This window comes from Larus michahellis, chromosome 2 (assembly GCF_964199755.1).
Source record: "Larus michahellis chromosome 2, bLarMic1.1, whole genome shotgun sequence".
Classification (NCBI taxonomy): domain Eukaryota; kingdom Metazoa; phylum Chordata; class Aves; order Charadriiformes; family Laridae; genus Larus; species Larus michahellis.
The window spans coordinates 34,250,560-34,273,331 of NC_133897.1; the positions used below are offsets into that span (position 1 = coordinate 34,250,560).

The window sequence follows — 22,772 nt, forward strand, 5'->3', positions numbered from 1 at the left end:
GATTCCTCCAAATTACCCAGAGCCAACACCAGATCACATTTCTAACCAAACAGTAGCTGAAACTGCACCAGAAAAAGTTGTAGTTTCTAACACTATGGGGTACCTAGGGATTAGAGCTTTAGTGTGAGCATTCCCCCTGCTCCCACAAATATGTTCTCTCTTTTTCTCTAAGAATTTTGTGGGGTGGGGTGGGAGGGCCAGGGATTGAAAAGTGCTTTTCTGGGTTACCTTACATCATCTGTAAATATTTCCTCTAAATCCCCACTAAAACTATATCAGTATGGGTTCCATTAAGTGACATTCAATTTAGGTAAAATGAGAAGACTTGATGTTTCTGTACTGTATAAAACCTTATTATATGAGGGATGCTGTATTTTTGGCTATCAGAATGAAGCCCTGACAGTGTGTTTAAACACAGGCTAGAGTAATAGGATGGTCTAAAGTGGTCACAATTACAATGACAAAGTTCTGCCAAGCATGTGACAAAAGGCCTTATTTACTAATACAGAACTGTTGGATGCTGTTGCTGTCTGTAGCATCAATATCTTCCTGCCTTAGATCAGAGACACTTCCTGTTGGTTAATTTGGTTTGGGTGTAAGAAAACGTCCATATGTTTCTTTTCTACCAGTGTATGTTCCTCAGCAAAAAACAAGAGGAAGTGACATATGTCTGTATGTTCCCTCTGAAAGAATACCTTGTAAGACCTGAAAAATAAGATTAGACATATGATCAGTTTTCTGAAGAAATTACTTCAGAGGAATAGTGACAACATAACATATAATAAAATCATAGTGGCTATCCAGAAACTTGTGAAATTCCTATTTGATGGTAAGACAGAAAACCACACACACTGAAAATACCTTTAAAAGTTGTTATGAGTATATGGAAAGAAATACAAGGCAAAGCAAGAACGCATTTGCAAGGGAGAATATCTAGAGACCTCTGAGAAAAAAATTAAGACAGCTTCGTGTACTTTGTATTCACAACCATGTTGATGAATACAGCATGTGACAAATTATGTTTTTGCAAATGGCCATGACCTTGATGAATAATTTGATTTCTAGAAAATGTTTGTTTTCTTTTCATTTAAAAGGAAAGAAAAAAAATCCCCTTCTGGGCAAAATGCACTTTTCAGAAATTTAGCAAATTTTGTGGTAAAAGTATTTTTTCCAAGAGATTTCTATATCTTTTATCCACTCAACCTATTACTCTCATGAAAAACGCAGCCCCTCCAATTCACCTCCTTAGGCATTTTTTAATAAGATTTACCCTCCCTTCTTCCCCACACCTCACTTTTCCAAGAATTGAAAGCTACTTTAAACTTCTCTAGCAATCACTTCAGTGGGGACATAAGCAGATTGTTAACATTGCATTGCAAACTGAGCTGTTGTACAATCAATAGCAGTAAATTTTAGGGAGTGTATTTTCCTTATTCCTGCTGTTTGTCAAACTGTATGCTATATGACCAAACTGGAAAACTTTTCTAAAGTTCTTTCATGAAGGAGAAGGGTAGATTTTGGACCTAGAGACAAACTTAATACTCCAGAGTCCTCTTCTCCTTTCAATTAATTCAGAACACCACCATGTCCTTCTTTTCCCCAATTCCACCATTCCATGGAGTGTAAGTAAAACAGGTGCTACACTCTCCTTTATCTTATGCTGTTCTTAGATTGCTAAGTAATTTTAAAAGCGTCAAGTACTCTAAAAAGAGACTGAAAGATAAAATATTCTCAAAATAGTGTACTTTTTCATAGACATACTGAATTCCTCGGAGAGAGTACCATGCTATCATTCATTTTGTGAACACTACCGATACAACACATTGCGGCGAGTTTTATCTCTGTATTTAACTATTTCTGATATTATAACACTTACTTTTGTCTTCTTAGGAGCAGCGTTGTTACTGTGTAATAAGATTTACTGGAAGCAGTGAACTGTTTTAGTAGTGTTATTAGTTTATTATATTAACATTTTGGGCCAAGTCCACTGAATTTTATGATAAAATACTTTTCAAAGAAATTACTTAGTAGAAAGGCAAACTTGGTAGTTATTTTGTTGTAGAAAATACTGTAGTGTACTGTTGGCTTGATAGAAATTGAATATTTTTTCTAAGCAGCCATGCAAATTTTAAAATAGAAAACTTAAAATACTCCCAAATGTTATTATTATATTTAGGACAGAAACACTTCTCTTTTTTTTTCCCCTCATAAAATAAAGTAATAACAAGGTATGGGCACCAAATTGATTTTTCTGATAGGAACATGTTACACCATGAAAACTAAATGCGATCATAAATAACACTTGAGGGTAAAATTTGACAGTGTACATGCATGTGTTAGTACCATTTCCCATACATGCTAGAATGGCTCTGAATGAAAAATAATTCACTTAAAATGGTGAGATTCCATACTTATTGCATTTTACTTTCTCAGAGTTGGTGATACTATTTTAAGTCATGCTGTGTTTTATTTTAAGTGCCATCTTTGCAAATTAAACCTCTGTTTCCTCCTTCTCATATATCATCTTCAGTTGTATAGCTCTTGGAAGCCACATCAGTCCTTTAGCTACCAGCTGGAACTTAGTAAATAAGCTTTATTTATGTTGCACAAGATGGCATGGTACCAACCAGCTTTATTTGAGATCTGAAAAATAAATAAAAGGTAAAAAGATAGTAAATTTTTCTTTCATCATGCCAGTGCTTCCACAAATAAGACTCTAAAAAGACAGAGGAAGATTTAATAAAAAATGCAGATTTTTTTACTCAGTCACTTCTCAGGGTAAAAGTATTCTGTAAGGAAATATCCTGATATTGCTTGTGCTATCTTGGCCTGTATTTCCATTGAAAGCTTTTTATTTGCCTGCTGGACAGCTGGAAATCTTTGATACTTCCAAGGTAACCTCTTCTTCCAACGTATAATCATTTGAGAGACACATAGACTTATTTACTATAAATTTTAGCCAATCCCTTTACCTAATAACACTGAACTGAATTTACTCAGTTCTGAATATGGATGTGAATGTACATTGTGCATGTGTATACTCATTTGCCCATGTTTCTAGAAGTTGAATATTTTCATTTGACAATAGTATTAATTTTGAAGTAAATTCTGAAAAACACAAAGTAATATTTTTCTCATACTTTTCATGTTTGTTAAGTTTTTCTATTTCTTTTTCTGTAGATCAAATGTAGAAGAGTCCTTATAATTACATTGAAACCATCTTTCTAAAAATGGAAGGATCAGCAGATATTGTAGTCAGTATTTCTTATGCTTTTGAGTGCTTAAGATGTTGCAATTCCAGCTGTAATAGAATTTAGGAAACTTGCATGCAGAATGCCAAAATAATTATTCATTTTAAAAGGAACCCACAAATAACAGTCTTAGGCTCTGAAAATGTCTTCAAAAGCCAAAAAAAAAAAAAAGCACTGTTGGTAGTTCTAAAACTTTTCATTTTCATTCAGTGGCACTTCAATACTCCTACAATTATAACATTTGAAATTACTAATTTGGGTGCATCCCTAGAAGACCTTGACTCTTTAAATGCTTTGGCACGTGCATAAATTTAATACCATATGTAAATCCCAGCAAAATGACTGGGATTTACAGTAGTGAGGATTTTGTATCGATGTGATACCTTTTGTGCCTTAAAGAATAAAAAGTTTTATTTTGCATCTACAGAAAGAAAATAAGGTAACTATAAAATGAAAGTAAGGACAAGAATATTGACTGTGCTTATAAAAAATAGAGAAGAAATAAAATTATTAAAAAGATATAAAATGAAAACGTATAAGGATAAAAGAAATTATATAAAAAGAAAGGCTATAAAGATAAAACTCATATGAAAATATAACTTAGAAGCTCACATAGATAAAATCTGTGGGATTTAGGCATAGCGTGGAGGATAGGTGCAGGACAAAGCTGATGGTCATGTCAGCAAGGAGTTTTGGGGAAATATTCTCATGTTTGGCCTTGGTAAACTTAGGCTGGCAGTAGACCTGGCATAAAGAAATGTCATGAAGGTAAACCAAAATTTTAGTGGGAGACACTAGTATAAACTCAATTAAGACGGAGAAAAAAAAATAATTACTCAATAGTTGCACAGAAATGCTATGTAGGTTTCTGTGAGGATAGACATTACTTGATATTGTGTTACATTAAAACATATGTGCAAACAACACATAAAAATAATATCTACCATAAGTTACACGTACCTGTTGGGACAATCTTTATAATACTTTCTGTTTTATTCATATCAGGGTGCATTCAGCAACATACTTAAACTTACGTAATTTTCAGGTGGGACAACATAGTGATTGTTTGGAAGAATATTTTATTTGCAGGATGTGAAACTGAGAAACTGTAGGTAGACCTACATTCTTTCAAGCGAGAGACTGGATCTCCATTTGGTGGCAAAACCCCCACTCTAATAGCACTAATGCATTGTATATGTATTTCTGGCAAAATACAGGTCTGGTATAACTGAATAAATGACAGTGTTTTATAGTGTTTTCTTCTAGTTGAAGTAGAGGACTTAGAGTCTTCTGCATTTTCTTTCAAGGTTTTTCCAGGGACAACTGAGTAATTTATTCAAGTCTTTTACCAGCTTTTAGTTTTAGCTGATTCATCTGTGAAGTGGGTACAAGAAATGCTTGCTTTAGAGGACTATGCAATCAGAAACAGCTATACTGATTTATACCAGCTGAAGATATGAGCCTTTCCATTTATTAATGTTCTGAAAGTACTTTGAGATCACTGGATGAAAACACTGGAGGATTTTAGGGAAAGAGCAAATAATTTATGTTACTGAGCCATTCCAATCTGCAGCTTTAGAACAGTGTGGATTTTTTTTTCTCAGTTACATAAATTACTGTCCTGGGCTGGTATTCCTGCTTGTTTCCTTTTCAAATTACCAACACAGCAAAAGAAATGGAGCTATTTGCATCAGCTTAACTTTCTTTGGAGATTTCCAGCTCTATGTGATGGTACTTGCAGAGTCATTTCTGGGTTGGGTACTTCTCTTCTGGGAGAACAAATGTTTGGGAGCATCCTAACCATGTGCTTTAAATGTACAAAAATAGAATGGAAGAATAAAAGGAACAGAGTCCCTTGGTAGAGTCTCTTTAATGTCTTGCATCTGACGTTCAGATTGGTGGGGAGGGGAGGATCACATGCCTGATGTTTTCTCTAGGACTGCACCCAACTGGAAGCCATCCCTTGGCTTCGCTGCAGACAGCAGCATACCCAAATGGAACATATTAATTCTTTGGGGAAATCTCCTTAGTGGGACAAAAAGGAATCTTTGCAGCTTCCCAGACACATGCTCTGTTCCCAGTACCATCAGACTTAAAGAAGGATCTGCGCTACCTTGGGCTGGAGGACACAGTTTCATTGTAACTGCAAGGTTTAGCATAGATAAATAACTCCTGTGATCCAGCTGCTGAAGCTTCCAGGCTTTGACATGTTTATTAAGAAAAATGTGAGAGAAAAGAAAGAAAGTCAGCCATGCAAGATGCCACTGTACCTCTGCTGTCATCATTAGGTGAATACGGTATACCAAATATTTATGCTTCTATATGATTCAGGATCACAGAAAATAAATACCTCTTTTACGTGTTTTATTTTTGTTGGAGGAGAGAGTAGAGGAGAGTGTGAGTCATACTGGAAGAATAAAATTCACTTCTCTTCTGACAAAAAATATTCATTTAATTGGAGAAGCATTAACTTCTGTTTGCTGATAACCCCTACAGCCTAACCGGCTTCAAGCAGGAAGGTGATGGCCTGCCAGTCCCCAGTCCATACCTATCTGGTGACCTAAGGTCAGAAGTGAAATCATATTTCTTACTCCTGCTGCGGGTAAGATAATAACTGTTCCTACCTACGTCTGAGTGCAGGCTGCGTATGCACCCTTGCAAAGGATTTCTGATGAGCAGAGTTTTGACCCTTCGCACCGTAACAAATCCTGCCAGCTGCAGTCTGACTTCTGAGCACAGGGTTGGTCTGAGGAATTTGGGAAGGTTAACATGAATATCTGTTAGTGTATGACCAATGCTCGTTGTATGCTTTAAAAAAAAAGAGGCATATTTTCGATTATGATCTGATTCAGAGGATTCTGTTCTTAGGCAGTTAAGAAGGGAAGTGCTGTGGTTGTGTAGCTCCCGAGGAGGCAGTCGATGGATGATTTCATTCTTACACCTTTCTGTGCCCTCCAGAGTGTGGATGAGATGGAAAAGGAGCAAGATACAGGGTCTGATGAATCTCTGCTCCAAAGAGACAGTGAAGGGTCAGGAGCTGTCCCTGCCTTTCAAATGTCCTCACTCTCCTGAGGTAGGAGAAGACTGATTATGTGGGAAAAGTGAGCTTCACATTGCTTTTGGGTTAAAAAAAGGGATGGAATCTAGTGGTCTGTGTAGGCTTTCTTTAAAGCTGCCAACCTCGAAACATTTTTCTAAAGACAGTTATTCAAGGATAATGAAGGTGCTGAAGCCTGAGAGGTGGCAAGTGCTAAAGGGTTTAATTTATGTCCCAGTGAAATGTAGGCCATATTTAAAAATGAATGTATATGGTTCCTTATAGCCCTTCATAAGACAGGAAAATATCTGTCAATTTTTGTGAAGGAATTTACAAGGAGTTCCTGCCAAAGCAAGATAAAGATTAGAGAGGTCCTGCCTTCACAAAGTCCAAACCAAAATGCTATGATGATTTCCAGACACTGAGCTGCTCTTCTCTGAGTAGAGATCTCATAGTAGTTATTCAAAAGAGAAGCAACCTTAAATACCTGTTGGTTAATGGAGAGGAAAACTGGATTAGAGATTTAGGAACTAGATGTCTATATGGTTCTCTCTGCAATTGAGAGACTGGTGGCTGTCATCTTTTTTAGAGACGAAATAGTAGTCTTGACTGCTGTAACAAGGACCACAAACACCCTGAGATGTTTTAGTGAAGAATCAAGCTTGCTATCCTAGTATACAGATTATATTTTCAACAATGTCTTTTTTAAAGAAAAGACCTTAGAGTTTATGTTCCGTATTAAATCAAGAACAGTGTAAGATGGATGAGCTTAGACATTCCAAGTCCCTCAACGTTATGGGGGATGAAAGAGAAATGAACAATGACACAGGTCTTATGGGCGCATAGGTTAGCTCTTCTGGTATGTAGCATGCAGGGTGGCAGCAGCAAAGTGCTGTCATGATTTGTGAGACCGTATTATAGCAAAAGTAAAGTGCTATTCTTCTGGTGAAATTTAATAGACACTGTGTACATTTTTAAAATAAAAAATTCTTTCTTTCAAAAAAAACCCTCTTAGGTCTTATTTTAGTCATGCGAATTCAGGTAATACCAAAAGCAGCAACAGAACAGTGAATTCTAAATGCTGGCTCCAGTTATTATCCTTATAGCCTTCTCCTTCCTTTAGCTGAGATTCCTATATATCATTTCTGTATAGATTTATGAATATGCTACTATTTCCTGTTCAGTACTGTTAAATATGGTGTGAATAGCTATTCCTGGTGCTTTGTGTTGAAAGACATTTCTTTCAGTATTTAATAATTTTACTAATATTACCCAGTGCGGCCGGCAGTTTTCATGTCAGACATATTTATTTGACAAAAATTTTGAAGAAACTGTGGCTAAACAATTTTTGCTGCTTCTAAGAATGAGATTAAGGGTCAAATGCATTGTTTTGCCCAAGTTATAAAAAAATGTGCTGACATCTTTATGCTTTTGAGCAAGGTCTTGAAATGTGGTAGAAGTGTGGTAGATTTTCCCAGTGTTCCAAATTATAAGACACTCAAAAATCTCATTCTGTGTTAGCCTGGTTAGGTTTGTTAGTGCTCAGCAACTTGAGTTTCCAGAGCTTCTGTCTGCACTGAACACACTCCATCCTCTGACTCCTGAGCATTGTCTATGCTGTTCACTGTGGTGCTGCCACTTTATCTGACATGAAGAAATAAAAAGCACAGGCTGGCTTGAATTTGAGGAAATGTGAATGGAGAGGAGGAGGGCAAAAGCTCAAGTGGCTGCAGATAGGGAGGGTTCTTCATAGGATCCCTCCTTCTTTCAGTGCATAAGATATATGGTGCTATGGGGACAGATCAAGATTGCATGTCAGCCACAGCCCTCATCACTAATCGGGATCCGTGCCACATGTGTTGCAGATATGGGAAAATTTGGAAAGTATGTGTTTCTTCAGACAATGAACGTATAATTAGAGTATCAGAAGGTATGTACATAAGAAAGATAAGACGTGGTTGCATAGGAGTTCTTTATTCCTGATATTGTTCCCTAACTTTGGGGAGATTAACCTGCAAAAATGTTCAGTCACTGTAGTGTCTAATGTAATTATTCATATGTGTACTTTGTGTGTTATTTAGTTATGCCTCATGGAACTGTAGGAAAAAGACCTAGAAGAGAAGTAATCTGACCTCCTGCCTCAAGGCCATGCCAGTTTGAACCTGTAACAAGCTTGATGGATATTTGTTTATAAAAAAACTCAAAGAGATGGGGAGACTGCAATTTTATTAAACATTTTATTGAAATCATTATCTAGCTTTACTATTAAAAAGTTTTTTTCCAGTGTCTGAACTACAGCTTTCCTGCTGCAACTACTTCATGTCCTATCCACAGTGGAATTGCAGAACAGGTTATTTGTTTTCTCTTGCAACAACCACTTAAATATTCTTGGATTTTTACCATATTTACTCTCATATCATGGGAATCAAATAATTATAATTCTATCATTTTATCCACTTAGGTCACATTTTTTAGAATTCTTTTCTTTCCTGTTGGTCTCTCAAGTTGGTCTAGGTCCTTCTTGAAGTGCAATGCTCAACACTGGAATCCATTCTTCAGCAAAGGCCTATGAATGATATGTTAAAAAAAAAAGAATTTTTCTCAAATTATATCACTTTTCCTGTGGACCTTTTTGGCGCAATTTCAGAAAAAACTACCAGAAAAATGAAATTGTCTCCATCGGGGTTTTTTCTAATGTAAAATGATATTCATTGAAGTGTTGTATGTCCTCTCAAAGACTTTTTACTTAGTCTGAATTCTCCTTTTTTCTGAATAAACAGTAAAAGAAACATTTTCCTAATATTAAAATTACCTTTGAGGAAATCAAAACAAAATAAAGTTTATACAACATAGATCAAAAATTAAACTAAAGAAAAACCTAAACAGATCAAAAACTAAACTAAAGAAAAACATAAAGAGTTGTTAAAATATTATTAGTATGCTTTTTTCCCCCACAGAAACCTTAATATTTTAACAAAAACATGATCTCTGTGGCCTAAATTGGTTAAACAATAAATAAACAAATATTGAACTAAGACAAATAGTATTACACATGGGCAAAATTGATCTTCAGATTTTGACGAGTGTAGACCAATTGGGATTTCCTTGAGCTAATATATTTGGAATAGAAAATTAATTTGTGTTTCTGCCTTTTTAACATTAGGGATGCCCCCCTGAATTAGCACAGTCATTATAGGCTCAGAATTTGTCGCACTAGTGTAAAAGCCATCCTGACGCCTTCCCTTTGGAAAGTCAGCCTGAAAGAAGGCACCTGTGAATGCAGAATGTTGGGTCTTATCTTCTCCTTCGACACATCTTTAATGCTTTGAATTTTGAGAAGAGTGAAAACAGAGAGACAAAATACCCTCATGGAAGTTTGTCAAGGAAGGGGTTAAAAAAGTGGAATCTTTGTGACTCTGAAGGGTTGAATTATCTTCCTGACACCAGCAGGGGTTGCTGTCACTAGTTTGTGGTTGTCACATTCCTGTTATGCTTGACCTTGGAAAGGCTTGACAACATAGTCTGGATTTGATTAAGGGAATTTCATGTTTTTCCTTTGCTAGAGTCACCCCCCACCTCGACAAACATTTAAAAATGTTAAGAAGAAAAAAAAAGTTTGGAAAGCAAACATTTTCCCAAAAGAAATTTATAGTTCAAATTTACACCAAGTTCGCACTAACTGGAGCAGTCCGGGTTTCCACTCAGGCTTTGAGTGCTCTCTGTAAACCATTAGTCACTTCCCTGGAAGAGGCAGCTTTTTATAGGCAGCAGGATAAAACAGGCACAGATGTGTGTGTAATATTAGAGGCTTTCACATGTACCTGCATTTTTTTTTTTCAAAATCATAGAAAAGAAAAAAGAGTGGCTATAGAAAGAAATTAATTGAATCCTTGGACCTTTTTTTTGTTTTGGGCAGCTACCGTGAAGACTGGTTTAATTAAAAGAAAATATGTTTTTGATGTACAAAATCTTGTGTTGTGGATTTTTGAGATTGTGGCAACTTATATCATGAGGATCGAAGTTCTTTCAATTCTAATAGGTTGGTTTTTTTCACTCTACAGGACCGTGATTATGCCAGCTGCCAATGAGTTTGATCCAGAAATTGTCCTGGTGTCAGCGGGATTCGATGCCGTGGAAGGCCACGACCCTCCGCTGGGCGGGTACAAAGTCACAGCTAAATGTAGGTATTGTCAAAAGGTGTATATTTCTTAGTTGGTATCTTTTCCTAGCTAGGAACCCTATTTTAAGTGCAGCTTACATCCATATTTCTATCTTGTGATATGACACCCGTGTCACTGAGTGCAGGGACTGTCCGTCAGTTTATACCCAGAGATGTCTGTGGAGCTGCGGCTCTCACCCAGCTCGCGGGCAGGGTGGAAATGAACATGTTAGCATTTCTGGCTCACTCCTTTCTGTTCCTTTTGGCATTTTTGTCTTGGATTTTTAAAGTATTACTTTTCTGGCATTCAAATAACATTTTAGAGGTTTCATGCTTTTCAATGGGCCCCATTTTCCAAATGCTGGAGTAAGTTCTTTCTCTTTAAATATATATTGGAGATTTTAGACTTTGGAGACCTAAATCCAATCTCATATTGCTCTTTTGTTATTGTAATCTTTTCAGCTTGATGGCATTAATCCTGAATTACATCAGTGTTCATGGAGGCCAAAGTTTTCTAAAAGGCTACTCTGTTGGGTTGCAATGTTTGGATGTCCATTTCAGTCCTCCAAAATGTGTGTTCATGGCAGAGATTTAATACTTTCTGAAAGACAGGTCTTTCTGAGGTGTCTCATATGTAGCACTCCAAAGTCACTAGCTCTTACTGGATATTGTGGCCAAAATGATTCTGCGCCTGGGATGTTAAGCAAAGCTGAGTAATGCAGTAACGCTCTGTACAGCAACGTGCACTGTAACATCACTATACATAGATTGCTTTCATGAGACGACACAAAATGGTTTTCTAATTCAATACTGTTAAAAATGTTCTTCAGTATATGTTTCAAGAATGTCTCAAGAAACACCGTAATAACATTTAATTAGTTATTAAATATGGATCTCTGCTGCTAATGACAAATGCCTTGGGAAATGACTGGAGAAGTCAATGATACTTAATGGCATTTAACAGACTGCACAAATGTACTCCAGCTCAGAGGATTTTGTCCTTCTGACCTCTGCCTTTTGGTACCAGTAGAACAAAGTTAGTTGTTACCTCAGGAGGAGCAGGGGAGAGACAAGTATTTTTTATTTTCATTCTAACTGCAACGTTGCACAGGTTCCCCTGAATATCAAGGGCAGAAGGAGAGGTAGACCGACTATTCACAGTGGCACACTGTGGGGAGCGAGAATGCAGAGAACAGTGCAAGGGATGCCCAAAAACACTCACACAGGTGATAATGCACAAGCGGATTGGAAAGGGAACATCCCTGTGGCTGCGAATAAGACGTATTGAGTTTTAGCACAGTTTTTCAGGTTAATGCGGTGGTTGTGCTAGAGAGGAAAGAAAGGTAGTGGCCTTTATGCATGTTTGAGTAGCGCTTAACTATGTGTTACGATTTTTGGTAAAACGTTGAGCATGAAAAAAGACCTTTGTAAGAGGTTTGCTCACTGTTTTTTTCCTGGTCAGGGGCACCATTTCATGAGCTTATGTGGTAGGGAGGTGAGCTTCCAAGCGATATAAAATAGATGTTGAAATAGATGTTGAAATTGTTGAGAGGCATTGTAAAATCATCTGTATTTAAAAACCGAGAATGCATTCTATATGTCCCTTCAGTATGCATAATGCTCTAGTATGGTGCTCTGGCACACGTGATGTGCTGGCATAGCAGCTTCAACAACTTACCTGGAAACTGCAATAACATTTGTATTTTCCTCGCAGGATAGACTGAATTTCACCCTGACAGCAAAGAAAAAATGTTTGATATTGCAATCTATGTTAATTTTTATTCATGAATGAATTAACTCTCCATAACTTTTTTTAGAAACCAAAATCATAGTACATTTTTTAATATAATAGCCTGCACATCCACAAGTTGCACATATGTCTGTAAGCAAAAAAAAGGTGATTTACAGTAGGTGGTTCTTGTTTAAATTAAAGGAAAAGCCAAGATAGACCCAGATAATGATCATGAACCTGAGGGATGAATAAAGCCTTTTGTACAGAGCCAAAGGAATTTATTATTTCCCCAAAACAAAATTCTCCACATACCACCATACCATTTTAGAACATAGCATACTATACGTGGTATGTAGAAAAATGAACAGTCTATTAAAAAAAAAAGTCAAAAGAGAAACATTCATATTAAAGATTAAAAATAGATACTCATGCAAATTTTTAATATAATTAGTTTGTAATAATTAGAAATTATGCCCAAAATAAGCAAATGCAAAGTAAAATTTAACGTGTAAATATTCTTTCTTTATAAATCTTTAGCACTTTGTGTACACTTAATACATTGAATTTTCTGATTTCTATGACCGAATGCAAACTTCACACATATAAATTAGGAAGACATTAACATCAAAAGAGAGAAGATGGGTCCTTAGGTACTAACCTTGCTGTTAAAGAGAGTTAGGGAGACACTGGACCCTTGATAAGGAATTATTTATGTCCTTCCTTCAGAGTACAGTCAAAGAGAAAAAATTAGAATGGATTAACCAATAAGCATTCGCAAGTCATAAAGTAAAAACCATAGGATGAAGATAACAGATTGGACTAATTGCAGCCTAGGAGTGACCATATAGCAGGTATTTACATGCAGAAAAAATTGGCCTACTAAATCTACACAGTTTCAGAGGTGTGAATTATAACCTGCTTTAACCCAGTATTTTAATTTTTTGCTATATCAATTTATAATCTGTTTTACTGAGGAGATGCCATTTCTGACTAGTAAACAAACATATCAGCAACAAAATAGTCATACATATTTTTGCAGCTGGATGTAGGATGGTAAAAGGCCAACTGAGATCAGTGATGACAGCAGAGCTAGGAGATGTCTCACTTGCCTAATTTACTTCCAGTCCCATTAAGTAAAGAAATCACTAATGGTCTTTTTTTTCCACTGAGAAAAGGAGATAGTATTTAAAAAAGACCAGAAGGAAAGTTTGAATCTTTCCTTTCTTATTGCACTTTTCAAATCACTTTCTCTAAGTAAATCTTTTTCTCCAACTGCCTTTGCAATTCATCACTGTCTGTTGATTTCTTGAGGAGAAAGGTTTTCACTGAACTAATGAATATTTAACTAGCTTTTACCTGCTCCCAAAACAGATTTTTTCTGATAAGCGTTTTCTTATCTTCTGATAAGATATCTCCACTCACAAACTTTGCCTTGCCTGTGTCCTTATGCTATAACTGCACCAAGTTTAACATCAAAAAGGAAAGGAAAGAAAAGAAAGTGAAGCACATGGCACATCAAACCTTTTTGGTAGCCCCATTGGCCCAAGGTCTTGCATCAGTTATAGGTGCCAACTCCTGCTCAGGAGCTTCTCTAACTTCTGGTAGGCTTTGGCTCAGCTTGTCAGGAATATTCAGGAACTTACCTCAGATTTTACTTTCTATGGCCCCTCTCTTATGATTCAAGCTTAACTTCATTAGCCAAAATAGCAGAATATTTTTTGTATTGCCAAGTCCATCTTTAGTATTGGCATAGCTCTGTCCATGTTGCTTGGTTAAACTGGTTCCCCAAGCTGTGTGGTGAAGGTGGATGCAGCAGCTGGACCTCTCTCATGCAACACTGTCTTATGCAGAGTAACTATTGATGTCGCTGTGATTTCTCTGTTTACATCACGGACTACAAAGATGCTTTAATTTTACTGGAAAGTATAATTGGAGAAGAGGAAAACATGCCTCAGTTCCTGACTAGCCTAATATTCCCTTTTTAGTACTAGAAAAGTATTATTTTTTCAAGAAAGTACCAGATAAAATATCAGCAGAATATAATAAATATTATAAAAACATAGTTGCATCAAATCCACTTTTTGTACTGGAGTAGTAAAAATTGTATTGACAATAAAATATAAGAAAAATAATAGGGGAAGAAATAAAGGGGATAAAGGAGTTTTATATTTAGAATAGTTAGGTGATGCCTGAAGAGTATGAATTTACTCTTCCATTTTATCCTGATGATGCTTAGGTGGAACTATTGAAGATAGAGCTGATAAATTTTGTGCTTTATTTTATAGATAATTTTTACAACCTCTGCTAAAATGTACTGAATTATCACACCATTTGAATTCTGTACAGTGAACAGGCCTGAAAAAGAGCTGCCAGATCTGATCATAAATTTGCAAGTTGTTACATCCTGTAAGAGCACTGTTTTTAAATTTAGCTCTGCTGACTGAAGTTCTCCCTGTAACATTATCCCAAGGCGAAGTACTTTCTCTTTGTTTTATAGAGCAGCCCTTAGAATAATGCTTGCATTAAAGTCACTGAGATCACTTTACTGTTCAAGTAAATATTGTACATAATTGCTCATTAAATGGTGACCATTCCGTAAAAAGAATAAAGTAAATAGAGAAGTGTCAAGCAAGAATGAAGTGGTTTTTTCAGGGTACTTATCTTCCTGAAGCACTGCATTTGTTAAGGGCTCTGATGATTTACTGGAGTTTTCCTGTTGTTTTACTCTCTTATTCCAAGATGCTATTTGACACCAGAGTGCAAAATAAGATCAGCAATTAGCAATAGGAAAAGATACCACTGCAGGCATTTAAAGAATAAATTATATTTTTTCAGTTTGAATACCTGTCTACTGTTATGCCAAATTTGTGATGCAAGGTTGATCCAGTGTGTAGAACGTAACTGACTCTAAGCAAGCTGATTTGAAAGCTTTAAAGTTTTTATTTGAGAAAATTGAAATAAGTCCCTTAACTTAGTAAAAGCTGTATTATGCTGTGACACACTCCATTCAAGTGGGACCAATGAAAAAAGTGCTAAAGCTATGAGCAGTGTCCCTCCTGATGAGCTCTTGGCAGGTAGGGCTTGAAGGACTTCACTGTAACAATGCACAATCTGTCTGATTAATCACCGCAGAGGAAAAAACTAATACTCTAAACAGATTATTTCCAAAGGATATGTCAACCTACATGGTAGAAATTAGTGTGTAAAAAGGGCTGCTGACTTACAGGTCTTCTGTCAAGGAATGTCTTCTCATGGCTGGAGCTGGTACTTGTCAGAATACACGTAGACCGACCAGGTTGAACTCTGGTGCCTGTCCTGTTGATTTCTGCTTTGCTCTTGACATTTCAGTTCCAACTTCCCACAGGGGGTAGTGATTTTTGATAACAAGGTCTCTGCATGCAGCGTACAACACTATAAAAAGATAAAATACCTAGCATCTGGGGACAAGCAAATTCAGAAGTAATGTGCACAGTTTTAATAATGAAATGACTGATCACTGAAACAAATGATCCAGCATGGAGTATTTGCCATCACTGGAAAGCTTTAAATGAGACTTATAAATAGATGGCTTACAACATCCTTACAAATAGGTATGCCATAGCACACTCAGACATTAGAGGCTTCATGCAAAAATCACTTAATGAAATTTCTCTTCAATGACCAGTGTTTTCTTGAGTCTTCACAATTGTCCTATAGTATCTTGGAATTTTTTTCAGTTTCCCACTACATGCCATGCATAGTGTATATGTTAGAATACATGCCATGCATAGTATATATGTTAGAAACAGACCAAAGGAAAATTCTAGAACTGCGTATCACTGAATTCAAATGTAGAACTGATCTGGGTCTAAGTCTGGTACTTCAGATATGTTTCAGAGAAAAGGTTTCCTATGTGCCAGCCTCACTATTTCAAAAATATTTTATGTGACTATTCTGAGTATATCAAGTACTGCAAATGATATCCATGTTTGTTGATTTTTTTCCTGGAAGCGTGTAATTTCTAAAAGAGTCCCCAAATAATATATATCTACTGGACAGTACCTGGGACCGACTGTGAGTTATTTAGGGTAGAGTGATTGTAAAGTCTTTTGGGAGGGACTACATTTTCTTGTGACTGTCTGAAAGACTTTCCTGACACTTGACTCCGAAAAAAAGTCCTGGCTGGGACTACTGGGGTTAATGTAATAGGCAAATGTTAAAGACAGGTAGACAGAAAGAGTCCATGTGAGTTGACAGCTGACTAAACAGAATAGTAGTTTTGACTTGGTAGCTGTTTAAAGAGAATTCAAGTCTCTAAAAATAGCATTGCAGGCTTTTATGATGCCATGCCTAATTTCTTCTCTTCACAAGCAAGAAAGTGTTTTTGACTCAACTATCAGCACAAGAAGCTTTGCTCTTGGAGAGTCTGGCACTAACTGCTTCAGAGTACAGCTGCAGTAGATGGTGAGAATTGCTCCAACAGCTCATTGCTGTAAAAAACAGTGGTTGCATGCCCCTTCCCCTTCTGAATTGTCCATTACTTACCTTGCAATGGCCCTGGTACTTGTCTTTACAGATACTTTACAGATCTCTCTGTAAACACATGCAGCCTTAACTCATCAAGCCATCAGAAATCTTAATCAACCAAAACAGTGGAGAGATTTCTGTTGGGCTGTGAAGCTGAATCAGATTATGGAGGGACCAATGTGTGCCACACTTCCACTGCTAGTGGGAGACGGGGGCAGGGGCAGTAGAAAAAGTAAGAGGTGGAGTAGGATACCTTTTGGTAGCAGAAAGCTGTTAAATTAACACAGTTGCCACAGCTGCCTTCTTGTCTGAATTCTTCTGAGTTCAGAGATTTGATTTTGGTTAACATAATTTGGTTATCTTTCCGGTACTGGAGGTGATAAGATGGTTATCCCACAGGATAGATCTTGAGCTTTTGACTCAGAGCTAAAAGCATTGGAGGTGGGGTGCAGCAATGATCATTCATACAGTTTTTCACAGGGTATTCTCCTGATTCATATCAGAAATTTTCCTTTTGCTCCTTTTGTCTCTTGGAAACTACAGGGCACACAGTGACCGTCAGCAAGAAGACATAGCATCAAGATTTTGTTTCCAGTCGTTCACTTTGGAAAGCAAAGTTTGCATTTTCTCTAGAGTGATTTTTTGAATACTAATTGAATTGTTGCTTGGCATAATACAAAAGGCATCAGAATAGATGACAGGTTCATTTGTCACCTACCCTCAGACATGAGTATTTTCATAGGATTTACTGGGAGAAGGAAAGCATTTTGATTTTTTTTTCTTCCTAGCCCACAGCAGTTGTTGCCATAGCATCTCCTTTGGCTTGGGCATGGCCATTGGATCGCCCAGCCTCCCAAGTCAGATTATGTTGCATTTAGCCCTGCATTTGTACTCCAAATATCAGTGAATTATTTGCCAGTGACTCCAGGATCCAGTACATTATTGACATTTTCATTACATTTACATTTATGAATAGGAAATGTAGAAAATTCCAGAAATCCTGTTCTGGGAGGAAGAGTAGTCTATTGGCTCCTGTGGAAATTGAGCAGAGGTTGGAATTCACTGTATATAATTAGCATCCCCTCTAGGACATAGCATAGTAAAAGGCCAAGGTGAAGATACAAGAGGATAAGTCCACCCCTTTTTTTTCCATATTTCCATTTAAAGAAGGGATTAATGCTTGGAGAAATACAGAAAAAAATATGATCAGACAATTCTAATGTTAGATTGAAGAATTTGCCTTCACATGCTGTCAAGTAAGCATGTGTCAATGGCTTGGACTATGGATTTGAACCAAGAGAAACAGAAATAGATTGGTGAACAATTCACCTCATTTACTGAGACCAGGGAAATCTTCGTCTTCAGACTTTAGGGCACTCAAGTCTAACTGAACACAAATCTAAAGCACATCGGAAGGATTCAGAAATCTTACCAGTGATTTTGTTGTTGACCAGTGTTTTCAATGACTGTCTGGTTAACTGGTGTGCCTTCCAGACGGGGTCTACCTAAGAAAGAAGTGAGAGCAATTAGGAATACTAATAAATAAGCACTGATTTGACCTGCTCTTTCACTTAGACTTTCTTTCTGTAAATCAGCCAGGAGAGATTTCCATTTTCCACTCCTGCTCCTGCCCTGCAAACAGAAGATGTGTCTGCTGGACAGTGAACTAACTCATGGAAGTGAAAAACCACCTGTATACTATGTTCCAGATATACAATGCTGATCCATCTGCAGAATGCATCAGGTGCCAGTTCCTTGATTTAGGGCAGTTACTGGGGACAGGGTGGAGGATAGATTACAATGGGAAAAAAGGAGATCTACAGAACCACTAGGAATTATTTTCCCTTTTTGTTCATCTTCTCTTATCTCTTCACCTACCTCTTGTTATTTTTTCTTTCATGCTACAGTAGTGACATTGGCTAATGACAATAGCTGATGTGAGGGGTGCAAAAAAGATAAAACTGGTGGCATCTTCTTCTCTCAGTTTTGAAATTTGAACTTATGAAATCTTTTTCCTTATTGAAACCAAAAGGCTGTCATTCAGTAGAAGAAAGAAAAGGAAAAATAATTTTTTTGCTTAGGCAGTATTAAACTTGTCAGTTTACAATTTAAATACAGCAAATTAAATATAAGTTTTTAGGGCCATTTTGAAACTAATGGAGCTTGACACAGTGTTCAGCAACTTGCATGTGCCTTTCACAGGATTGGGTCCTGAGAGAAAATTGTTGAAAGACATCTCCAAATGTGGATTTCTCCATAACAAAGTGTCTGATCTTTTATAGCATCGTTGCATTGGGAATTAGGCTTGTCTTTGGGAATTTGTAAAGCCTTTAGTGGAAGAGCATGATTTATGTCTTAGAATTTAACTATTCTCTGTAATAAATAGAAATGTGCCACAAGTATTTACTTGGTTGCGCCATGGGAAAATTTTTAACATATTGTTCACAGCTTCAGAATGCTATAAAAGAAGACATGTAATTTGCAGACCGGACTATCCTTTGTGATTTCTAACCAATATATTTGATTAATATCTTTCAAAAGAGACACCAGCCAAAATGTTTACATCTCATTAGGCAGAGAAGAAGGGAGCACACACAATTTTGATTATGAGCTTGGATGGTTCATTTCTTTGGGCTTCACATCCCTACTACTTAAGGCAGACTGTAACTTTAAGATGTTATCTTTTGCCTGCGCAAATAAACAGCCAGTTATGCTTTTTATGGTGGGTAGTTCTCAAACCAACAGGGGATTAGGAGATATTAGCTGGAGTTTGTGGTTCCCTGCTGAACTATCACGGGGTCCACGGATTCCTGTCCTGAATATTTCACAGAGCAAACACCTCTTATCTGGGGTGATATTCTCACACTGGCCTCTTGGCCATGGACTTCAAAAGCTGATCACAGGGAGGGCTAGAGAGGCAATAACCCTTAATATAACAGTCTCTCCTGATAGGGACAGACAGGGTAAAGGTAAGGCGTCTCTGAAGTTTGCTCTTGTGTATTTAGCCCCATGCGGTGATAAGGGGCCATCTGTTTTTTTGGTCTGCAAACTCATCTTTTTCACACTATCCCAGTATCAAGTACACTTCTGTTCTGACTGGTATCAGCACCAGCAATTCTTCACTGATCTGAGGAGATTTTCTTGGTATTTTTAGCTTTGATCCCAGGCAATTGTCTTCGTTGCCGTTGTGTTGGGTTTTTTTACCCAAGGAAACATACGAAAGTTTTAAAAATTAAGTTCAACGTACTACTGTCTCAAAGAAAAGAAGTTATTAAAATAGGACTTATAACAGGTATGTTAACTTTTTGTGGGTAAAGGGAAATGAGTGCCATCACCCATGTGATTAAACTCTAAACATCAATTCATAGCAGCAGCTTCAGAAAGTCACGTATTACACGACCCCGCACAGGATACTTGCACCTTGATTAGTTGTTCAAATAGAATATCAGTACTACTAATTCTAGAAGTTAAAAAAACATTGCCTCAGACCTCAAAAATATTGTAAAAGCTATTAAAATACTACGCAGATTTATTTTGTTGTGGAGGTTCCAGAACACACTTCTTTCATATTTTAAGCTTTTCCCTGCAGCCATTTCTTTATCAGCTGAAAAGTGAGATTCCATTGCAATATTGTGATTATAACAGCTTTAATGCAAACACTTAATACCATGAAATCTGCAATAAAATGGTGCAAGTTGCCAACACTGGCACATTTAGAAAAAAAAAAAATCCCTTTTTTTCCCCCAGCATTTTAATTACCTTTGTTTGTTGTTTTGGGGAGTGGTGGTGATGGTTTTTTTAAGGAAATTGTTCTTGCTTACACCAACTAATTGCCATAAAGTTGCTGGGAATGCAAGAATGTAGGTCCTAATCCACAAGATTTTACTCACTTAGAGCAGTCCTGTTGATTGAGACCACTCCACCAACCTGATTAAGATTTAATAAAATAAGTAATGTTTACAGGGACAGACCTTGCATTGTAAGTATTAATATGGTACAAAAATGCAGATTAAAACTCTTCAAAAGCATATTCACATGAGAAAGCTGTTATTTAAATACTTCCTGAAGTTTTATAGAATTAACTTGGAAAGAAAAAGGAGTAGTTCTGCTGTAAAATGAATCCATTTGAAATGCATTAAGTAGAAATCTATTTAATTCAGATTCCTTCTTTTCTCTCCATCATTGATTATGATTCGTACATACTAAAATGGAGCAAGGGACAGATCTTGGAAGGTGTTCTTCTTTGGAAGAAGGAACTGAAAATAAGTATGTATCCAGAACAAAAAAATATTGTGAGTTAATTAAAAATTCAGTTACTTCCTGTTTCTGTTTAGGATAGCAAATGTTGGCATGAATTAAATATTTGCTTTCTTTGATCCACAGTCCTTTTCCTTACATTCCTCAGTAAAAAGAACTGGCTTTTTAGCTATCTGGCAACCAAAAGCTTTTCAGTATCTGGCATTGCATCCATTTAGGTGCAGTTTGGCTGTGAGGGCTGGTTTCTAAATCTCATTTTTACTTACTTAAAATGGATTAGCAATCTCTAAAAGCAAAAGAAAACAAAGCTGTTCCATTTAATAGTGGAATGTATCCTTCAATAAAATGTCTGGGTTTTAAATGTGTCAGCTTCAAAATTATTTTCCTAATGTGATTACTTAATGTTGGAGATTAATTCAGGGTTTGTGTTGTATGGAAAGGTGATCACTCACATGTATTGCCACATAATTTATGTTTTCATTTATGATTGCAGTTTAGGCATATTGTGTATGTTCTTCTGCATCTTTTTCTTATTATTAAGCAACGTTCAAGGTTTGCAAAGAATAACTTACAATTATTTTGCATAGCATTGATAAGTTGTGAAAAGAAATTATCAATTTAAAATTATATATATAAAAATTGTAATTTTAAAATCGATATGTTTTTGCAAATTTATTGTGAAAATTTTCATATTAACTTCATTTTTAAATTGAAGACAGAAGGCATTATTATTTCTTTCTGTTAAAAATATATAATTTCTACAAAAATAATGGAAAAAATGAACAAGAATATCTTCTTTTTTTGTAGAAAAAAGGCATTGATGAGTAACAGATCAAATCTAATTTTTATTATTTGTATTTCTATTTTATTATTTTTTATTTCTAGTAAAAATATCAGTATCTGTAGTCTCAGATATGACTATTGCAAAGAAATAATTTATTTTTAGCTGAAAGTTATAGTTCCTTCAAAGTACAGAAAGCATCTTTTACGGTTCCTACATAGGAGGAACAGCTTTGCAGTAAAATAATGTTTGAATATGACTGCTCTGTGTACTAACAAACTTACCAGGAATTTTAAGAAATTTTGTGTAATCAGCTTTAAAACAGTTGCATATTTACGGCCAATGTTTCAAAGAATCTTATCACACAAGTAGAAGTGGTAAAGTGGAATCTAGTATTGTTGAAACATCAGAAGCCAGCATAAACAGGTTAAAAGTAATTTTTCACTCACCCAAACGTTCGATGAAGCAACCTTCTTAACCTTTCATCAAGCCCTGAGAAAAAAAGTAAGGAAAATCTATTGATCAAGTGATAAGATGTTGCTTCAAAACTTGTAATTTAATTAACAAATATGCTACATCAAAGGAGTTATTAAAAAAAATTGTGATGTTTATATCACCTCGTGAACAAAACGTTTTTCTAGCAGAGTCAACTGCATCCAGCATAGCTTTTGTAGAATACACATGAAGACAGTGCATATGTATTGACCCACCTAATTTTTTTCTTTTGACCCTTTTGTGGGTGTATACATTCCCACACACAGTGCACACCTCTGGGAATTTCCCAGCATGTCTTTTGAGGAAAAACATCGAGGTCGCAAAAGTTGAACAGAATTACTAAGCCAAAATCTTTAAGGCATATGGAAAAAAGTAGTAGATCTGAAATGTTTGCATTCAGCAGGAGCTTCAGTCCTTCCACTTCATTGTGCATCACCATTTTTTTCCCAATTCACATTACAAATTTGAAAATTATCTACACTGGCACTGTTTTTTTTAGTGGTTTAAGTTACTGATAGGGAATAAAGAAGATTACTCTAAGAAACACTTAAGAG

General features: G+C 36.3%; 1 protein-coding gene across 8 annotated transcripts in view; it reads left to right on the forward strand.

The window, feature by feature from the left end:
* HDAC9 (histone deacetylase 9) overlaps positions 1 to 22,772 on the forward strand; it is a 487,500-nt gene that overhangs the window by 414,160 nt on the left and 50,568 nt on the right. For all 8 annotated transcript variants that reach the window (XM_074574812.1, XM_074574814.1, XM_074574815.1 and 5 more), the window contains one exon: positions 10,350 to 10,468. In XM_074574812.1, coding sequence (XP_074430913.1) covers positions 10,350 to 10,468 — 119 coding nt within the window. The remainder of the gene's footprint in view (positions 1 to 10,349; positions 10,469 to 22,772) is intronic.